This window comes from Achroia grisella, unplaced genomic scaffold (assembly GCF_030625045.1).
Source record: "Achroia grisella isolate CSIRO2021 unplaced genomic scaffold, CSIRO_AGI_Agris_v1 utg204, whole genome shotgun sequence".
Taxonomy (NCBI): domain Eukaryota; kingdom Metazoa; phylum Arthropoda; class Insecta; order Lepidoptera; family Pyralidae; genus Achroia; species Achroia grisella.
Genome location: NW_026712703.1, coordinates 675,465 through 698,065, shown reverse-complemented (window position 1 = coordinate 698,065; position 22,601 = coordinate 675,465). Strand labels below are relative to the sequence as shown.

The 22,601-nt window shown below is 32.9% G+C and overlaps 2 protein-coding genes across 5 annotated transcripts; both read right to left on the bottom strand.

Moving 5' to 3' along the window:
• Nucleotides 1-804: 804 nt before the first annotated feature.
• Nucleotides 805-9,214, bottom strand: LOC131841981 (striatin). 2 transcript variants are annotated; one of them, XM_059190407.1, is made up of 9 exons: nucleotides 8,775-9,214; nucleotides 7,469-7,717; nucleotides 6,570-6,753; nucleotides 5,867-6,049; nucleotides 5,301-5,402; nucleotides 4,593-4,804; nucleotides 3,709-3,999; nucleotides 2,771-3,022; nucleotides 805-1,969 (listed from the first exon to the last, which is right to left on the bottom strand). In XM_059190407.1, the coding sequence occupies exons 1-9, from the start codon at nucleotides 8,991-8,993 to the stop codon at nucleotides 1,595-1,597; spliced, it is 2,067 nt and encodes a 688-aa protein (XP_059046390.1). In that variant the 5' UTR covers nucleotides 8,994-9,214; the 3' UTR covers nucleotides 805-1,594. The 2 variants fall into 2 exon arrangements, with proteins under 2 accessions (XP_059046390.1, XP_059046391.1); XM_059190408.1 differs by having other exon boundaries at nucleotides 4,593-4,792.
• A 2,122-nt stretch (nucleotides 9,215-11,336) lies between these two features.
• On the bottom strand, nucleotides 11,337-16,044 carry LOC131841960 (serine/arginine-rich splicing factor 7-like). 3 transcript variants are annotated; one of them, XR_009357475.1, is made up of 5 exons: nucleotides 15,841-16,044; nucleotides 15,573-15,754; nucleotides 14,824-15,017; nucleotides 14,338-14,578; nucleotides 11,584-11,676 (listed from the first exon to the last, which is right to left on the bottom strand). XR_009357475.1 is itself a non-coding variant. In XM_059190375.1 (4 exons), exons 2-4 carry the CDS (start codon nucleotides 15,747-15,749, stop codon nucleotides 11,523-11,525), a joined length of 525 nt encoding a protein of 174 aa, XP_059046358.1. In that variant the 5' UTR covers nucleotides 15,750-15,754; nucleotides 15,841-16,042; the 3' UTR covers nucleotides 11,338-11,522. The 3 variants fall into 3 exon arrangements, 2 of the variants coding, with proteins under 2 accessions (XP_059046359.1, XP_059046358.1); XM_059190375.1 differs by lacking the exon at nucleotides 14,338-14,578 and having other exon boundaries at nucleotides 11,338-11,676; nucleotides 15,841-16,042; XM_059190376.1 differs by lacking the exons at nucleotides 14,338-14,578; nucleotides 15,841-16,044 and having other exon boundaries at nucleotides 11,337-11,676; nucleotides 15,573-15,753.
• Nucleotides 16,045-22,601: the final 6,557 nt, after the last annotated feature.

Genomic DNA, 22,601 nt, shown 5'->3' with positions numbered 1-22,601 from the left:
TTTTATTATTATAAATTATATTTGCACATATAAATAAGAAACTTGCGGCGTAAAATATATTTTTTATTAATAATACGAAGCTACATTCGCTGCTAAGAATAATTATAACGCAAGATTTATTTATTTTTTTAATTATATATTTTTGATACTTCAGTCACAATGTCGACTTATACGACACAAACTTTTCCGACAGAACAATGCTAAATATACATATTCCTAAGAAATTCTAAACTAGTGACTTCTTATAAGACTGACGTAATTTCTATTCTCTTATAAAAATATTTCATCGAACCTTACCGTTACATATGTAAACAGTCTTAATATTATAATGTGAATCAAAGCATTTTAGGAAACTGCCGGTCGTCGCTGTATTCAGACCGCAGTACAAGGAAATTTATCAAATTATAAAGATTTTGTTTGTAACACATCGATTAAAATTTTCAAAAAAGGAGGCTTCTTTATATGCATAACACCGGGTCTAAATTCAAGTGTATTGGGGCACTACAACTATCGTGTGAAGGCATACAGGGTAGCCCGGAGATGAAAGAATTTACGTATTTTTTTTAATAACAACGACAAATTATAACTAAAAGATCAGATTATGCAATTTGTTCATTCACTTCTTGTCCAGGCTATCCATTTTGTAGAATCCACGTAATATTGAATAAATCATTACTTATATCTATGGATGTAGGGAATGAGAATGAATATTTAAAAAAACAACATGCACCTCGGTTATGTTGCTTTTTACTATGAATTTTGGATGTGTGTACAAGTAAGAATCGAAGAAAATAAAGGAATATGTAATGTTTTATAATATATATTCTACATCGCAGTACTCATATGAACAAACATTACTTATGTTATTTTCGATATAGTACTTCTACTCAATCATATATTTTTTGTTCGATCGCTCATCATCTGAACATCTGCACAAATTATTTATTAACGAGAGCATATTCGTACATGTCACAAAACAAAGTAAAATATGGCTATAGAAATCCAATCGATTTAAATAAATCATACTAGCTAAAAAGAAACACTATTCGATCTCTGTGAGATTAGCAAATACTGCATAACATCTAACTGTACAGACATGTAAAACATAAAAACGCATAAAGGAAACATAGTCTGTATCCACAAGTTATTTATTACAAGGCATGGCTTACAGATGCAATATTAAACGAACAATATTCTCACTGCGTATCGTGAAATCGGTGAAAAAGTCGTGATAAAAACCTAAAGTCCACATAATGAAAGTCTAAAAATATATTATAATAGATTTCAAATGTCTATACATAGATGAGTGTTCACTACGCGCTTATAACGAGCATCGAGCGCGCGTCCATTACGTTACAATATTTAAATACGATAAAACGAACCGGCGGCTCCGTCCGTACACACGGCAGTCGTCGAATCGCGGATACGTCGCTATTCATAACCGTACCGAAGGGACTAGACACATAATCCGAGAGTACCGGTCGCCCGTCTACGAGCGATGACGCGACTCGCTACTGCGTAACATAGAGTTCGTATCGAAAGTAAAATTACATGTATTTATTATATATATATACTATATATAGTCGGAGTGCGCTCAGACGAAGACCTTGGCGAGACCGTCGGCGCCGGCGCTGGCGATGTACGGCCGCAGCGGGTGGAAGGCTACGTCGAGGATGCTCTCGTCGAACTTCTTGCGGTGCGCCGTGATCTCCTGCACGCAGGTCTTGGTGTCGAGGTTCCAGAGGCGCACGGAGCAGTCGTGCGAGCCGGACAGCAGGAACAGGCCGTTGGGGTCGAGCGCCAGCCCCGTGACGGCGTCCAGGTGCGCCACCATCGCGTGCGCGCAGCGCCCCGACACGCCGTCCCAGAACCGGATGTGCCGGTCCTCGTGCGCCGTCACCAGCAGCGGCAGCGTCGGGTGCGACCGCACGCGCGTCATCGGGCTGTCGCACGACACGCGCATCACCGTCTGTAACAAACCAAGTAATGACGTACAGTTTACGAAACGCCACTACACATCCTATGTGGTTGCAGCCCCCATATATAAACGAAATATCTTCTTTGGAAATTTTACTCTATTCGGAGGAGATAAAAATCATCACTCTTAAGAATATATCTGTGTATGTCGTAGTGTTACAAGTCTAAACACCTGACAATAGTCCCAACCCTTCAATGAAAAAAATACGACTGGTAGAAAACACTCTTCGATATTATTTTTATGATGTATAAATTTATTTGTGCATTGAAGTTTGAATGAACAACATTTATATGTAGTGATCTTTGAAGTGTTGAGTTTTTAAGGTAAGAAACAATTATACGAGACATGACATTTAATTTATATGTCAAGTTACCTTACTAAATTTGAAACATTGAAGAAAGATAAATATAATGAAATTGGTTAGTCAACGTGAGCATGATCTGATCTGAGTAAATGTACGTAAACAAATGGTAGTTAGATTTGGTTATGTATATGATAGTGTATTTATTCAATTTGAGTACTCAGTTCTGGACATCACTCGTATATCTACACAGTGCTCATTTTATTATGTTTTAGACAGCCTCGGTGGCGTTTAAACACCACCTTATTTCCAATGACCGCTGATTCCATTTCTCGTACAAATATTTGATTCCATAAGCATGATTATTTGTATGGGTCTCTCTTAAGCGCTTCTATCAGTCGTCTAGTACGTATAACACAAGCTCCGCTTCGCTTGTGAGTAGACGGCGCCGTGAATCGTCCTGGTTTACTATAAGGTTTATATACTCGTACCTGTGAGGTCTCGAGGTCGTAGAGCAGCAGCGTGCCGTCGCGGTAGACGACAGCCGCACGAGCGCCCGCGTCCGCGAAGTCGGCGGCGGCGGGCGCGGCGGCGACGGCGTCGTCGCGCAGCGTGGCCAGCAGCGGGCGCGCCGCGCGCGGCGCCCACAGCCGCGCCGTGCCGTCCGCCGACGCGGACAGCAGCCGCCCGTGCGACGCCGCCACCGACCACACCGCGTCACTGTGCTCGCGCAGCACCGGGCCCTGCGCCGACCGTGCCCATTATTCATTCATAAACACATTTATCTATACGGGGTTGTGGATTCTATTGTCCGCATTTAGTCTTAGCAAAATCCGTCACCCATATACCGAGTCGAGTTGACTGCACGCGCTTTCAGCTGTATACCATTAGGGATTTTTTTCGAACTACTCTAGTGCTGTTGGCCGCAGCTGACCATTACAGCTTCACCGGACGATAGGGAAACGAAGGCCGCGGAAGGATTTATGGAACTCCCGCCTGAAAACCATCACGGTTAAGTGCTGATCGATTTGCTGAAATGCACAAATTGACCTAACTTCGTGCTCATTCTATCTCTCTCCAATGTCACCCGGCTAGAGTATATCGTTAGTGCAGACATTATAGGTACATTATTCCATATTCATCCATCCATATTAATATAATCTAATTGAAACAGTACTTCATATATGATTTATTGCAAAAACCAAATCTAATCTAATCACAACAAAATATGTATGAGACAAATATACACAGAAATATATCCTGACTGATTGCAAAATAAATTATGACAATAGCAATATTTTATTCAACCCTAACAGTGCCACCTACAATCCATCCTCCTGGAAACTATCATTCATTTATTGCTAGTCAATTCACTACTATGAACTCTAACTACATTTCATGCTAATTTAATTTACATGATGAAACCCACCTGAACGGCGGGATCGTAGGGATCGTACGGATCGGCGGTGGGCGGCGGCAGGTTCCACACGCGGATGGTGCCGTCGAGCCCGCCTGAGAAACATTCCTCGGAGCGCGGCGCGCCCATGGCGAGGCAGAGCACGGGCGCGGAGTGCGCGCGGAACGTGTACAGCGGCTCCACGTCGAGGCCGGCCGACTTCTTGGCGGGCACCGTGCGCTGCAGGTTCCACAGCTTGAGCGTGTGGTCCTCCGACGCCGTCACCAGCGCCGCCTCCGTCGGGTGGAACGCGAGCGCACGCACCTACAACCGAACATGTACTATTTAATACTACCTACCTGTAGCTGTAATGTACATATAACCCTTCCTCTTGAATTACTCTACCTATTGCTAAAAACTGCATTAAAATCCGTACGTTTCAGAGATCTAAACGAACAGACTGCGGAAGCGGCTTCATTTTATACTATGTAAAGATATAGCAGGAGTATAGTAATTATAACTATTCAATATTATACAGTCAGAGGCTCTGTGTAAGGATTTCTTTTTAAGAATTTTGAGAAGAAATAGATACAAAAAGCAATCAGTACATATTTCAAATTATATGATATACACCTATAATACATATAATACCACTTATTACCATCAGCTTTGTTGTAACTGGCTAATCAGATATGTATTTTTTATTCTAAATTTGTATTTGAATTTATAGTTCTTTTATATTACATTCTTGTTTTTGATACTTCAATTCCTTCTTTCTATTCCTAATTGTCAGTAGTCTATATTAATATAATTTCTCCGTTTACCTAGTCTTTTTTCTTATTACTACAACAAGCTTACAAACATTTGCCTGTGCCAATAAAGTATGCGTTTTAAAAAGATACTCGAGTAAAACTCACCCCGTCGAAGTGAGAACGCAACGTATATTTTGCGTTCCATGTTTTACGGAAAGACTCCTTGTTGGCGCTGGCGACGTCGTAAGCCTCTGGTTCGTTGCTGACGGTGAGCTGAGCGAGCTCGCCCAACGCCAGGGGCTCTTCGTCCGCCTCGCCCGCGCCCCCTGCGGCCGACACTACTCCCCCCACCACCCCCGCGCCACCTGCAAATTTACCTATAATACGAAATCATAAAATCGCTCAAAAACGCTCCAAAACTAGATTGACTCCAAAAATACATGGTGCACGTCCATAATGGGCTAATTAACCTAACTTTATGTACATCTTATACTCCTCCACAAGTGCAATGTCAACATATACTATTACTGTAGCCAGGTATGTAGTTCACCATTCTCATGCATTAAAACATAAATAATTAAACAGAAAACTCCAAACAGATAATTATGGATGTAGACTGTTTATATATTATTATTTTTTACATGTTGTATTAAATATAAATTACCTTACCTAGGCAATAAGATCAAACTGTACAAATCTACAGTACAATATTGTATTAAAATACAAGATTTCTGTTTCGTCTCTGAAACCTGGTCCAAATCAGTTATTATATTAATGTTTTATGAGATTTTGTGTTGCTTGAACTCAAAGTTAAATTATATACATTTCATTATAATATATAAAATAAAAGTTTTATTGTCAGAAGTTACTCACCAACTGGATATTCATCACCTTGTCCACCGCCATCAGCTTCACTTTCTGTCAGTAGGTTTAGTTCATTCAGAACCTCTTCAGCTTCATGGTCAACCTCTTCACCTGTTTAAAAAATTGTTATAATATTATTAAACATATAAAACATGTAATTTAACAACAAGCATGTATTTCCATGCACAAGCCAGGATTTAAATAATGTTGTAGGATGACAATCAATATATGTGTAACTTACCGTACCATACTGCAAAAGATGTAAGTCCTCTATATCCAGTAATAAACAATGTATAAAAAGTGATAATAATAAAAGTATGATAAAAACTATTTTACATTACAATGAATTGGCCTAATTTGAGTTCATTACATATAATACAATCTGATACCCATATTTCTTCCCCTACTTCCAGTAGTCTAATTTAGTGAGTTTTGTATTCCTTACTTATGATATTATTAATTGTCCCTACAAATTTTCATCCTCTATTTCATCTATACATTTTAGAATATATGATACATAGATTTACTTATTTATTATTCCCATGAAGTAAAGCTTGAACTTGTACCGTAAATACCTTGTTTGCCTGTTGCATGATGTGGTTGCTTGGCATCCAGATCATCAATCTCATCCATATCCATTTCCTGACTAGCCAGAAATTCAAAGTTAGCAAAGACAGCAGCTGTTTCCTGCACTGATAACCCTTCTTCATTGTATCCACCGCCAGTATTCACACCACTCTTGCGTGGTTCTTTACCACCTATAAAATATAACACAGATCAATGGATTAAAACATCTATATGTTATATTTATTTATTGATTAATAATAAATTATTGTAAAAATCATCATTCATTCATATTAATTTTACTTATAAAGTTTTCATATTTATTTTTTATGCTATGCATGTGAGCAAAGGAACTGTATCATTATTAGGCTGGTAAATATAATTATGGAATGATGATGGTTTTTAGGAACAATATATAAGTAGCATATTTAATTGTATAAAAAGAAAAGCAGATAAAAGAAGAATGGCAGAACACAATAATTTCCTACATAAAATAACGAACAAGAAAAAAACTAAGAATATACATAAATAGATGCTTCCTGCATTATATTAATGTAAGAGATAGGACAGATATATAAAATATTAAACAATGCAACTATTTCATTTATATAGCAATTTAAAGAAATGAAATTATTAAAAAAAATATTATTTTTATGCAAGCTCTCTCACTTCCTTGTACTATTCTTTTGATTTTACAACAAAAATAAAACATACCATAGTCATATTTTCGACCCATAGAGTTCATGGCATGACTACTGCAAATCTCATATCTATCACGCTGTTGTTTATCATAATTTCTGTAATTGGGATCCTCTGCTTGCTCTTCATTATTCAGCCCCAGTAAGGTTCGCACTCTATTCGAGCGCACATCCAGAATTGTATCTGTATAACCTATTTCCTATAAACACACAAGCAAAAATTAATATTAGTAGAATACAAATACAGAAAACACATATACATATTAAAAACTTAGATAGAGGTATCAAGTCCAAGAGGCAAAAGGAGTGGATGAAAACAAGTCATAAATGATTAAATGAAAATATACAGTTTCAGTAACAAAGTCTTTATATATTGTATCATTGCAAAAATTTGTAGACTTTTTAATAGTAATATTATAAATCTCTCTCCATGTTTTTAAGGTAAGTTGAGAGACAAAAAATTATCTTAATTTACTGACATAAATGTTTTTGTCTTTTGTGTGTTAAAATTTTATAATTGCAGTTTCATATCATACAGGAAAATTGCAATTCAGCACTGGTTATAAATACCATATCAGACTATTAATGTAATAGAAAGTTCATAAACATGGCATTTATCATACTTTGAATACTAATGAAGCTCTTGAAATCTAAAGCAAAAAAATGAGAACATATTATAAAATCATTTTAACTAAGTATTATTTGTGGAACTAAGTATTATTTGTTAAACTGTTTACTAACTAAAATGACAAAGAAGTTGTATAGAACTATTAATATAAAATTTAGTTATCAGCTATATTTTTATTTAAATAAGGCCATTAGTGAGAGTGGTGTTACAAAATTATATTTTGTAATGGAATAATGTGAAGGGTGTGGGATTAACTTTTTCAAAAAGTAATTATTGGTGCCATTTACCTGCAAGTACTGTTTAATTAGTTGTTGTCCCTGCTTCCACTGTGCCCTCTCTGCTGGCTCAGGTTCTGCTGGAAGTTCTTCAGGTGGTGGACGCATATCACCTTGTTGAAGCTCTACTCCATATTTAAGTTTATGGAGCTTAGCTCTTTCCTGTTTTAATGCATATTCAAGCATCTTGATCCGCCTTACGAGGTCATTTTTTAGATTCTCCTGGCCCTTCCTCTCTCCTTGGAGGAAGGCGATCCGTGCCTGTGTTACACAAAATTTATATTCAGTTGTATAACAATACAAATTAAAACTTAAGTTTCACTGTTACTGATTTAAGACTCTACCACCAAATCTAATTACAGAAACAAGTGTAGTTTTATTAACTTTCTATTAACTTCATTTGAATAAACATCAACATAGCAAAAAAATATTTATGTATGTATGTATAATGTAAATTGACTAATTATATATGCAATAATTACAGTAATTAGATACTGAAATAAATAATTAGATATATAAGGTACAAATTTGCTAAAAATGTTTTTAATGTTAATTGGTTACTTAATGTCACTTATTACATTATTAGATACTGTTTTTATTTTTTATTCTTTCATCTGTTTATACAAATATAAACAGATTAGTTATTATAAATGATAAAATTTGTTATATTATATTATTATGCTCTTGTTTACTTATAACTGAAGGTGTTACAGTTTATAAACAAAGTAGGTAAGTATACCAATCCTAACTTCCACTTTCAGATGAAACTCCTCTATATAAAAAATATTCTATTACAGTTAGTTATTTGTAGGTGTTTATTAATTCTATATATCAATAAAGTAATATTCAGTGTGATGATATAGCACATACATTGTCTATATAATGCTTATACTATTTAATACCTGAAATTAAATAGATAAATATGGGTACAAATTAAAATAATTATGTAACTCTACATATGTTTATTCAATTTTCTTTTCTTTGCATTAAATATTACTTATTAATATATATACCTATATTTTTAATTGAAAAACAAAGATATTCATATTAGTTATAATAATATACCTATGTAATTTAAAGAAATCTAATTACTACTGACATATTTTTCCAGTATAATCTAATGATGCTTTATAGAACAAACATAACATTTTTCAATCAAGAATCAATTTAATATTCAAAGACTATTTGTGTGTTGTAAAATGTGTGCATTTAAATTTACATATGTAATAAATATAGAAAAGAGTATAGCATTCACCACACAAAAAGTTCATTAACACCACAGTTATTAATTAAATACGAAAAAAAACAAAAAGATCACCTCAAACTCAGCTCTGTCCACCTCCCATTGTGATCTCTCGAGCTCAAATCTCGCCCATTCGTGTTGAATAAAATGCAAGATGCCCGGTATCGAATACTGGACACTTTGGCTAGGTTCGTCATTCTGTTTGTTATTTACACTGACTCCAATTTGAGATCCCACTTGCCCTCCGTTGTGATGAGACACGGAGCTATCATCCATGGCTGTTGGGATTTTCATGACATGGCCACCATTACCGAACTTGTCACACACCTATCATATATAACTACGAATACGAACTACGCGAAATCAAATACTAACACATTATTATATATATTTCAACTAATGTTCACATAGGTGAGAGCATATAAAATATTTTTTATCGACGAAATCATGAATGACAAAAATTATTGCATGACGGAATAAAAAAGTCGAAAACGACGTCCGTCCGATACATTGCTTTTTTGTTTTTTTTTTCAGTGTTGTCATTCCAAATAATTAATAAAAAAACCATTGATATTTCTTAACAATTATTTCCGAAAAGCGAAAAATGAACATAAAAGAACTTAAGATTTATTATTTAATAAATTAATGTCTAGTAAAAAACCATAATAGCTACAAATAATTTGTAAACTGTAAAGTACATCTACTTTTTGATGTCTATCATATCGTAAGTGGAACGAGTAGTAGTAACACAGCACTTTGAGAACCGTAGACATTTCATTAATAGTTTTAAGTTTTGTAGTTCTTTATAGTGCAGCATAGTCACGAACTATACATATCTTTATACAGTTACAATATCAGATGATACCATCTGATTAATATCCGATATATATCAATAGCGAAGTAGCATTAAGTATTCCTGATATCACTTATATCGTGTTAATGTCTGTGAAAGTTTATCAGTACGAAATAATATTTCATTAATAAATAGTTGATACGTATGCCGTTTCAATCAACAAAATTGATATTTCATTTTATACCGCTAATATCTTCCTAATAATTAAAGTTTTGATATCTGCTACTATATACCAATGAACTAATAAAATTAATTACTGCTTAAAATATATGCTAAGATATTCCCATATCCATACCGACATTAGTAGTATACAAATTATATGAACTACTTTACTACTGTTATTGAGTGTATATGAATGTTGGGAAGGAATTGTTAGTAATAGCCACTTGCTAGTAGAGTATCCTATTAGGTCCACCTCCATACGGTCTTCTACTCTCCGAAAACTATTACAACTGTTATTTCAAATGGGATAGTCACAGGCATTAATTATCGACGTCATGGTGAATTCAACACTTAACGGGACAAAATTTCACTGGTATGTATTTGAATCTAACGTAACAGGGGAGAGAGAGCCTATTGCAATCTCTCGGAATAATCAGTTTGTTCGCTGTTTCCTTCACCGGAGAGTTCTTGAGTCGATTTGAAATATACATTGACACCCAAACCTTTTAGATGCAAGGCGAGGTAACAAACAACTAGTACAAGATCTCTCAAACTTCTGAAAAGCATAGTGAAAAATTTCTGAGGAATTTGGTGTAATGGTTGACTGGTTGGTTTTCATTCTACCGTCTTTATACTAGCAATTCCCTAGGGTATACCACATAACAATTTAGCATATACCGTTAGGCAAGAAGGCAAATGTGTTACGCAATAATTAGGCATTTAAAAAGTTCAATTCATATATATACAAATTAATAAAATTGAGTATCTGTTCGCAATTCCCAATTTTACTAAAGTATGCAAATATACATAATACTTTAAAATTTATCTGTTATTTGTTCTTGCGAATCTCTGATATGACGAGCCGTATCAAACTTTGATGGAACTTTCACTCAGATAGCTAATATTATAAGGAGTAACTTAGGATAATTTACCAATTTTATTTTAATTAAAAAAAGTTAAATTCCACGACGATTAATCGCAGATAACAGCTGGTATTACATAAATCGTTTTGTGACGGGACAATAAAAGAAAGCCCAGTAAAGTTCATGAGAGTATATATTTATTATTAAAATCTAAAGCAGATTATTCTATCATTGTGAAAATTGTCAGAATTATCATTGCCTATCTATTGTACCGGATGACGTTTATTCAGAGAAAATTAGGGAATATATAGTCAAAAGTAGTATGTTCACCTTGTCAAACTACAATTTATAATAAACTACTTAAATTTTCTATGATAATACACTAACCACTATCATCCTCCAAGTTGTGTATATGTATGTCACCATATGAGCTGTATGGCTAAAAACATACGGAAAAGTATATTTTTAGTAGTAAATAAATATTGTAGTTAAAATTTTTCTTTTATACAAATGCTAAAATATACAGCTCTGAAAAATGTTTAAATAATTAATTAACAATCCGCCTAGTCAATAAAGTAATAAATTTCTTTTTTAAATTTTAATATCAATTGAATCATCTACACATGCCTATTAATTATGCCATTTTATTTCTTACAAACATCATCCACCAGAGTTATTGGTTCTGACGTTGCACATTTACATAGCTGTAATAAGTATAATAACGAAGAGAGGATGTCAAAAGAAGTTGTAATAAATAAAAATACTAATATTAAAATGACAGTTTATTGATTTCAAAATCAATATCCATTGTTACACTGTGTCTATTATTACAAAATGAATGCAAAGGAATGGCAAATATCTCATTAGTAGATGTAATTCCTTACAAATATGTTTAGAAATTATTAAAAATAATGGAGTGTCTGATTGTTCAATGTACTAGTACATTTAGTTGGATTTTTTTGAATCTTTGGATGGTGAACGTGACCTGGAGCGCGACATAGAGCGTCCCTTGGAACGAGAACGCGAGCGGCTGCGACTGCGTGACCTGGAGCCTGACCGCGGCGAGCGCGATCTTGTGCGACGGCGAGACCTTGACCGGCTGTAAACATACCATCATGCAATATTTTAAAAATATATTTTATACAATGCAGAAATCTAATAACCGTGGCTGGCGGGAAGAACTTGACAACCCGTTATGGATTTTTCAATTTTATTGTCTCAAAGCATTCTTATCCCTCAAAAATTTATATATTACACATATAAATTCAAATTGAGTTTTGAGAGTTTGAGACAATAATGGGTAATTACTTACTATACGTCTAGTTATCGAGTTCTGCGCACTAGTCACCGATATATAAGTCTATATAATCCTATTTCAGAGGTTATTGTTAGTTCTTCTCTGCACAAGCTGCATCCCGAACTGACGGTAGATAAATGTATATTAAACTAAACCTACATAAGTAAAAAAATATTTTTATTGAATTTGCACTTGTCTTTAAATTATGAGTAGTCCTATATTTACAGTAATAACAGAACTACTGTATAAAAATGCATTAGTTTAATTTTACTTATTAGTTTGTAATCTTGTTATTGTCAATTTTTATGTTTGCTTTGTTAGTTTTAGTTCAGAACTTAATGTGCTATCGTCGTCGTCGATTTCATATTGTATTATTTTACTGATAAAGGCTATAACAGAATAGCAGAGAGGGTGGACTCACTGCCCTCACTGATTTATAGACCGTTTTGTCTCATTCATTAGTTTTAAATTATATTATTGTATGGGCAACAGTTGTATTAGTTTTTGTTTGAGACAAATAAAGATTATTATTATTTACGTAACCGGTGCATTTCTATATGCACAAAAACGCCTATAGTTAATACACATATAATTTGAATAAGTTCAAACTCGAAATAATAACAACAATGTAATACACTAATACACTTTTATGCGTATTAGGTAAGTCCGTATAGCGAGTATTCTAATAATTTGCATAAACGAAACTTTGAATCTCTTTTTAACTGCTTCACATAAAGTTGGTAACTATACACACTTTTTACAATACACAATTTTTTCAATATTTTTTACTTTAATCGAAGTGGACAAAGCAGAACGAAACAGCTAGTTTGTAATTAAACAAATGATTAAGTTTTAGCAAACAATATGTTCGGTCGCATGGGGACGCAATACATTCGTACTGTTGTCTCAAACGGCGATTTCGATAGAAGAGTGAGCAGATTTCAAATATAATAGAAATTTTGCAGTTTAGTTACAGAACAATTTTCGCGATAGGATTTCCATTGTTGTTGGGTTGGTGCTTTTGTTTGATACTTTTATTTTGTGCTTTTGTTTTGATAGTACTCTTAAGCCACGCCTGAAACCATTTTGGTATTAGTGCTAATTCGCAAGAGTACACTTTATTTCACCGTTTAATTTATTTGGTCGGCCGTAAATTCCACAGGAGCATTTAATTTCATTCGAATGAAATATAAATTTCCACACGTAAATGAAATATGTTGCGAAAATGTATGCCTATAAATAAAAGAATCTACTACAGTTTGATAATATGTTCCCATCCATTATTTCCAGTCTTTTTACGATGTTCTTTGAAGTGTCAATAACTGCTATATTTACAGTTAGCTCTCAATATTCACTAGTATTTGAAGATAACTAAAAAATACTCATCAAGAAAAGGCAGCCAATAGGCAAGAAGACCTTTGATTGGTATAAATCATCATTTCAGTTGATTGCCATTAAAGAAATAATAAAATACAAAAATCTAAATCATAGAACAGGATTCTTATTAAAGTAACAAAAAAATTACTATCGATTCAAAAGAATAAAGAAACAGTTGATAAACTTATATAATTCACGTTTTATGGTCGGACTTATACGATATATGTACAATGAAAATATGTTTAGCGTATACAATGAAAACATCTTTACTGTTAATAATGCAGCGCGAACACACTATTTACATTTACTAAACGGGAGTTCGAGCTTTATAAGAACATGCGCCACTAAGAGAATTTTGTGAATATAAAAACAAAATATAAAAACTCCTATGCAAAACTGAGAATGCCTTTATACTAGCGATTGTTGGAGTGCGTTCGTTTACTAGCAAGACTGCTGAGTGAATGTCGAAACATTCATCACGCCATTCCATTACCGGATTGTTTTAAATCGCAAAAGTCTGATTCGATAGCAGGGAGACCTCCACACCAGCGGCAAGAAGAAACAGTTTAGTTTCATTATTGTCCACATAAACTTAACTTACTGTATTCAGCAACTTAATCCCTGATTAGGGAGCACTTAAATTGCAATAGTTAGCATGGTCGACCTCTATGCATGATGTTGAATTCCTGGTAAATTATCGTGAGTGCCGATCACTATCTGACCATCATCCACAGAAAAAAAAAGAGATACAATTGGAAAATTAATGTACATACTTGCGTACAGCAAGAATCTTATCTTATGAAGGTTATATCGCCCGAAAGCATTATCCTGAAGACTGCTATAACTATTGATTATGCAATTATTGCTTAATATTTAGGGTAATATTATCTATGCTATTACTACAACATTTATGACAAGAATATTAGGCGATTGTATGTTCTTTATATCCTAATGCAAGTGTATGAATAATGAGAGCAGACTGTAAATCATTACCAATATTTTTTAAACTGAAAAATAATATATGTTATTGTATAACATAGCAGGTCTTCTTTGTACACAAAGACAGGATAATAATGTGTAACTCACTGAGTGCACGCAGTGATTACAATAGATGTGCGTTGCGACGCGCAGAACGAACATAATGCTCAATGAAGTTCTCGACAAGTGAAGTGTGCACGTAGGCTGTAGCTACGTAGTTCGCAGAATGGAGTTACCGATGCGGCTGACTTTAGCAGAGTTCACGCTGCGAAGTGAAAGCTACGTAGCGCAGACAATAAGAAGTGCAGACACTGACGAGTTCGTTCTCGGCGCACAGGCCAATGATAACCTATAACATAGTTATCATTGGTATATGTGAGTCCAAAACATTGCATTGGAATCTTTACCTTAACCTTTTTCTTGTAGAATTTCTGATAAACTAAATTGAAAAACAAACATTTTAAAACATCATAGCTGAAAATAATTATCAATGCTCAAGTCTTTGCAGTATTGTAAAGATTCCATGCCATGGAATGTATCCATAACACATTAACAGCGAAAACTGTTACATCCAAAATGCATTCTTTTGGTCACCTGCGACGGCGACGACGTGTACAGTCTCTGGCATAGTGACCCCTGTCACCACAATCATAGCAGCGATCATCATATGGACGTGGTGGCAAACGGGAACGAGGTGGAGGTCCACGGCCACCATAGCCTCTGCTTCCATTGGACATTTCTACACGTGCTCTGCGACCACATATTGTTCGACCATCTAAGCCTCGTATCTGAAATTATTCTGGAAATTATTCTGTATTCAAGTATAATAATTCTGTATTTCTCTCTGTAAATAAAATTTACAATTACTTATTGAATTAATATAATAAATGAGAAAATGTTTAAAAAAAATAGAAATATAATAAAACATGTAATTTATTTAATGAAATTAAGAGTGAATTTGATTTCTTCAACCTCATCTGATGTGCAATCAAAGACGTAACACAATCCATCATCATACATACACCAAAATAACATTTTTTACAATTTTTGTCTGTCTGTTTGTTTGTTCTGGCTAATCTCTGAAATGGCTGGACTAATTTTGACGGGACTTTTATTGGCAGATAGCTGGTGAAATAAGGAGTAACTTAGGCTACTTTTATTTTAGAAAAATTAACTTTGTTGTTCAATTCCACCCGTAAAAGTCGCGGTTACAGCTAGTCTGACATAAAATTAATGATGCAAAAATACTTGAGTTAATTAAACAATACACTTTTTATTCACGTTAATGTGACAAAGAGAACATAAAATTATTAAATTTAGTTACAATATTTATATCTACTTACGGCATCTTCAGCATCACGAGGGTCTTCAAATTCAACAAAAGCAAAACCAGGCGGATTCCGTGCTACCCAAACATTCCTCAACGGTCCATAATATGAGAAAGCATCTTCTAACTCGGGTTTACTTGCATTATTTCCCAAATCACCCACATACACTTTACAGTCACCGTATCGTGACATGTTTCCTAAAAATAACACGATATTTTATGCAGGTAAATACAGATACTGCGTTTTAAATTTTATAATGAGCGTGGTTATTTGATGGTCATACCTGTTTTATAACTTTATGAATAGATATCTAGTAGTCAAAAATTTCATTCCCACACTTTAAAAAAAGTTTATTCAATTTAAATGTTTTATAGATCAAATTATTGATTTTTAGACGCACAATGTACATAAAATTGAATAAAGTCGAAGAAAGTGAACTCAAATAAAATGGCGGCCGGCAAATATGGCGCGGCGGCGTTCTGACTAGTGGTTAACTCTGATTCTAAAAAACCGGAAATACTATAATCTGGTTAAAATCGGTTTTCATAAATACTATAATTTATTGCAAGATATTTAATAAAGTTACAAAGTAAAATATCAGTGATTTGTAGAATTACGTAAAATACCTAAATTCATATGTATGTTCTTAAACAAGCATCTGTATAAGTATGGATTACATGATAGCCATTGATAGCATTGATGATTAATTTTATTTTTGCTAGTTCATAACATTTTTTATAATTAAGGACTTAAATGTATTTTCTACAGATTTATTTAATTATATATTAAAAAAATGTTAAGTTCTAGTGATGGATGGATCTGGGTGGAACTTATTTTTTTTTATAATAACCGATAATTAGACACCGGAGTTGAATTTTTCTCTAAGTACTAATTTAAACACGTCAACCTCACAGCCGGTCTACTGTAAGGTGCGGTCTGTCTGTACCACAGAACACCAATATCCTAGCGGAAACTCTGTACCTAGCGACCAGCGATGTCGGTTACTTTAGAAAGCTCTATATGTACCGTCTTGAACTCTCGAAATAGCAAGAAAGAAATAATTAGTTTATACGTCGTTCTAAGGTCTCTCGTAAAACTGTCTACACACTACCGTAAAATCAGCGGAAATCTGGGTTCAGTGGTGTGGGATTAAAATTGTACGGTGTGGGTACACTGATCGTCTTATGTGATATTGTCGCCGTTTTCTTGATTATAGAGTCAAGAGTAGACCGTATATTTGAAAACTTTCTAATTTTCTGCAAGGCTACTTGAATAAGTGCCTTTTCTATATCCGCCACCACACCGCGGCGTGTATTAATTATGCAAGAAAACAGAAGTATATAAATATCTATATATGTAATTCAATATGCGTATATAATATACTACCAGTGCCCGCGGTTTTTGTGCTATTCTGATCTATAAGCTATATGACTGTAAAGTTTAATCAAAATTCATTAATTCATTCAGTAGTCACGCGTGAAAGAGTAGCATGCATCCATACTCACAAGCTTTCGCATCTATAATATTAAATGAAGAAGATTAAGACCTAGTTTTATTTATAAGTAGTGGTCGACGTTTCTAGGAAACATTACGTGGAGATTGACCGGATTTTTTCTATGGGTGATAATGAAATGGTGCACTCGCCAGCGCTAACGATATATGTAGGTACCATAGAGAAAAAGACTACAGATGAGTAAGAAGTTAAGACAGTAAAGAAATCGTTACGTTAAATTTACTAAAAATAAACATAATAATTTTCAGGGCCAGGACCGTGTTGCGGTCGACCTAAAATGGTACATTGCTAGGAATGGAACACTATTCCCTGTTACTATCAACTTCCTCTCCCATATCGACTCTGATATTGTACTTTGTTAATTATGAAGCCTACATTAAGAATTTCTTCCTTCCTCAGCGTGTCGTGAGATCCTTTCTTTGTAGAAATCCTACACGGAAAACCACTTTGAAATCTGGAGTGTCAGACGGGCAACTTTCACGTTGACTCTGGTCATTCCTGGGTCGCTAGCATTATTAGGATACAATTTCAATTAGTGAGGGGAGACTGGAAATAAATTAAACAGAAGTTTGCTCATCGAGTTTCTTTATGTATTAACACTTATTAAAATGCTACTATTACAATTGTTACAAAATGGCGACAGTTTGTCTTACCTATGAATTATGCATTCAGATTTGGTTATCGTCAACTCTAAATTAGCATATATGAGCTTCAACGATTACGACAAATGGCATAAAAGCATTGAGGTTAGAAAACAAACCACTCATGAGATCAATATTCACGATAACCACATAAATTAATCATACGACTTATACTGAAATAAACCCAAAATAATAATCATTTAGGATTCTGCATTCTAATAGACATTCATACACCAAAGTTTATACAAAAATAATTCCAATCTAATAATTTCACTTAAATTTAACTTGCTCATATATTTGTTTAGGAGACAGTAAGTGAGATATTGCCATTCCCAAATTACCAAATATGAATTGCTCTCACAACAACAACTTCAGTATTTGTTGATATTAACTTCATTTATTTATATATTACCTCTTTATTGCACCAGAAGTGTATCATGAAGAACATAAATAACAGAGTAGTAAAATACAAAAGACGGTCTTATCGCTTAAGCAGTCTCTTTGTAAGTTGCTCAAACTTACTGTCTCTTAAATCTATTAAGAAACAACTTAAATGTACATAATATACTTAGGTAATTATATATATGATATTTATGTATGATACATAAGTCGTACCTACTACAACTCTAAATATTTTTGCATTCTTAAAAATAATAATTATTTATATTAAAATTTGGGCATGTATTTGTTGTATTAATGATTACCTTTACAATGAGCTCTCAATGATCTCTATTCTCAGTCGTTGCACTAAGATAAAACATGGACATTGGAAAAAAGAAAGATTTTAATGAAAGCACATAATAGAATTTTGAAGATTCTGATTAATTATATGGAATTTCGGTTATATTGTGTACTAGCTGTACCCGCGACATCGTCCGCGTGAAATTTAATTTAATTTTTCTAAAATAAAAGTAGCCTCCTTATTACATCAGCTACCTACCAAAAAAAGTCCAGTCATTTCAGAGATTAGCCGGAACAAACAGACCGACAGACAGACAAAAATTGTAAAAAAAAATATTTTGGTGTATGTACCGTATTTATATTCATATGCTTGTAGTAAAAAACGGTTATTTCAATATTACAAACAGACACTCCAATTTTATTTATATGTATAGATTATGTCCGTTAGTATATATTGCGTTAGTGATTTATTTAACAATTCTAATCCAATACAAGATCGAATATAAGGAATTGTGTCAAATTCTTCAGGGGTATTAATGCAATATGACAGATATATGGTGGGACTGTATTTCATATGAGTTTCATAAAAGATTGCAACACAAAGCTAATGACCTATATATTAGGGCTCACATTCTGTCAAATTGGGCTCATGCCTGACATATTGTATAAAGATGTTCTTATAGTACTACTTACATACTGGACTGTTCGCAAGAGGAGCATTTTATATACACATTTCAAATTTAAAAGCTTTGATATGTACTCAAAAATTGGGACGGTAAAGATATAAAGTTAACCAAATCAAGCATGATCCATAATTTCGACATAACATCCCTAACCACAAGCCATAATAAAGAAATTAGATTAATACGAGACTGAAATACCCTTCAGATTACAATATATAGGTATTTGTACTTTGCAATATACGCTATATATTTTAGTAAATTAATGAATTATTTAAAAAGACATTAAGAATGGCAAATAGTTAAAAAATTTAAATCAGATAATGAAATAAATTTGTTATATAATATAAATCCATCAAGTAATAAATTTGTTGTCACCGAAGTAGTACAGATGTCTTTAATATCCGCTTTAAATCCAAAATAAATTTATTAATATCTATTGGGGCCAATATTACTACCACCACGAATATCTTATTTATGATCACAATATTTTTTTTTAAATCAGGCACTTTGTGATTCTTCAAAGTTGAATTGAATACTTTCCGTAATTGCCACATGGGGACGTACATAATATAATTCATACTGATTGAAAGTACAATTACGGTGTAATAGCGTAGCGCTCTTTCAAATGACAGAAGCAATGGCGGCGGCGGTAGATCATTAATAAGGTATTTGACAAGAAATATTTGGTAACCTACATAAGGTTACTACTAACTACTACACCGCCTCCACACGACACTAAAATCAGGTAGGTCGCGTCAGATTTTGGTAATAAATAAATTAATTAAAATAAAAATACAAATGTAGGTTCCTATTCCTTCAAAGACACCTCCATAAACCGCGGAACATAGACAGCAATTAATCGTTGAAATTATAATAATACATATATATTTAAATCAGACTGGCTTCATTACCGGTAGAGTTATCTTTTGTCTCTTTGTACTTATTTTTTTTTTATTTTTTATCTTTTTTAATATTTCAAGTATTGTTTTATACACGATTGTTTTATATTATTTATAAAATATTTATTGTTTTAATTATAAAATTAACGGAATTAAATGTTGATTTATAAGCACATAAATTATTATTTATTTAAAAAGAGTGTTACATAAAAATGAAAATTTACTGGTGGGTATGGCCTGTTGACAAAGCCTGCTTAAACTTATACTTTAACAGACTGAACATTCTGCCATCCTATCCTTCAACACACACTTCCGCCATGCGCTCTCGTATGAAAAAGACCAAAAGTTTGAGAATCATAAAGTGAAATATACAATAGACTCAAAGTTATAAACTATTGCTACAGAAGATATAGTTTAAGTAAATTAAAATTAAAGTATTTATTGTTCCTTGTTTTTTCAATTATTTTATGTGGAATATAAAAGTTCGATGCCGGTACTCATTGTCCTTACATTAAAAAATGAGTACTGAAATTTATTAATATAAGCATTTTTAGAGAAAATCCAATTAAGTTTAAAGAAACAGTACAATATCAGAGCAAATCAGACATTATACACAGAGAGAGACTATAGAATTGATCATATTGTCAGTCTGTGCACATCCGTGATAAATGATTATATTATTTACCTAAAATATCAATACTAGTTAATAAATCCTATTGTTGTTGCCAATTGAATGTAAAAAATAAAAAATTTGTGGTTACATTAGTACATATTAGCGAAAATATACTAATACATATATGCATGCAAAGTTGTAGCATAATTTGGAAAACAAGGTACTTGTATGACATATTTTATCAATTAAATTTGTTAGTTCTACCTACTCTACAGTCACAAACTTACCGTGTTTCTTCCTCGTTAAAGCCTATTCCAAACAGTTAAATACACATAAATACAATTAATTGACGAACCATAATGTTATAATTATAAAAAAATAACAGTACTTAAACGTACCACAATAACAACGCTTTCCGATGCCAGTCTATAATACTTAATTTTTACAAAACAAAATAATAAAGGTAGTTAGTTTAGTTCCGTAGCCAAGCAATGTTTAGTTATTATTTAGTATTTGATTATTATATTTTTTTTGTATAGGACATATATTGTATATTTAATTTACATTTATTTTGCAATTCAAATATTTAAATTTTATCCTCTATTTGTGAAAATGAAATAATTTATTTTATGTGACAATTACTTATTTATGGTAGATTAAAACTAAGCATATACTACTAGTGACCCTAGACTAAAAAAGTCTAGAAAAGTCCAAAAATAAAAGCTAAAATACAGACGATTTTATGTTTAATGATGTTTATGATTTAATTTTATGTTAGGTTTTCAACGACATTATTGTATTTAACCAATCGTTCTTTAAATATTTAATAATATATTATGCCTATTAGCTACGGAACTCTTAAATGGGTCAGCGCTGGTATTAACTGATGAATATTTCTAGTACCGAATACTAAAGCTAAAACCAAACATTGAAAATTAATATTTGTCTAATTTACACAAATTATTATGATAGGAATAACATTTTGAATAAGTTATACAAATTTAAATTTTCTTGTTTCAGACGAGTTAATATGTTTTCGGCAAATCTTACATATCAGTTATATAGGGTACTTGTCAGTATAAATTACAACATAATAATACATATTAGTAAATTAAATATATATTTAATTTTTCATAAGATTTGCGCAAACGAGGAAAAATGACGCGTATTTTTGTTCATCCACCCTTCAAATGTTAATCCATCATACATATTCAGCATTAATATTTTTTTTATATTATTATTTGAGCGCGTTTAACCGCAATGTTTTTAAATGTAATACACTGCATTAAGTTTCTTTACTCTGTAAGTTTTCCTTGTGTAGATAAGTAGCTTATACAAATTTGTAGTTTTGCGTATAGTTACTTATCACATGTTCGCAAAATATACCGGATTACTTTGTTTAATACGCGGGTAAAATATAACATAATAGGTACATGACTGTAGGCTGACTTATTTTTTTGTTACTTTATATAGAAGGCTATTTCAAAATTTAATGTCATTAGAATTAGGTTTTTTTATTAGACAAAATATTTTTTACTATTAACCAAAAATAAATATCGTAAATACAGTTGGTAGGTATCAACGTAAAACATTACAGCATTCCACGATGTTGGTTGAACTTTTCACTAAATTTTGAGAAATTCAAATCGCTTAGTATTTGCTATAAGTGTACTTTCACTACACACAACAAACAAATGTACTTTATATAGCATATATATATATACCTTTATTTTTCCGAACGGCAAATAAAGTTACCCGGCATAATTTCACCAAACGACCAATACAAGTACTTAACGCCTGCACGGCGGATACACAAAACACTGATAGCATTATTTAAAGCACAATCCCAACGTTTCTTCAGCTATTCTAAAATCCTTTGAGAAGCTTGCAAACAATATAAAATCATTTCAATTTAAAAAATGTGATATGTATGTCAGTAACGAATATTGTTAATCAATGAACCAACTTTTTTTTAGGACATTTAATAAAATAAAATAAAGAAAGTCTATTCTAT

Excerpts from the sequence above, each read along its gene's own strand:
- LOC131841981 (XM_059190407.1), bottom strand. The coding sequence starts at position 8,993 with ATGAAAATCCCAACAGCCATGGATGATAGCTCCGTGTCTCATCACAAC. Across the intron at positions 6,050-6,569 it reads GGGTCGAAAATATGACTATG|GTGGTAAAGAACCACGCAAG; the intron begins GTATGTTTTATT and ends TATATTTTATAG. Across the intron at positions 3,023-3,708 it reads CCTACGATCCCGCCGTTCAG|GGCCCGGTGCTGCGCGAGCA; the intron begins GTGGGTTTCATC and ends CGGTCGGCGCAG.
- LOC131841960 (XM_059190375.1), bottom strand. The coding sequence starts at position 15,749 with ATGTCACGATACGGTGACTGTAAAGTGTATGTGGGTGATTTGGGAAAT. Across the intron at positions 15,018-15,572 it reads CTCGTGATGCTGAAGATGCC|ATACGAGGCTTAGATGGTCG; the intron begins GTAAGTAGATAT and ends GAATAATTTCAG. Across the intron at positions 11,677-14,823 it reads ACACGTCGTCGCCGTCGCAG|CCGGTCAAGGTCTCGCCGTC; the intron begins GTGACCAAAAGA and ends GTATGTTTACAG.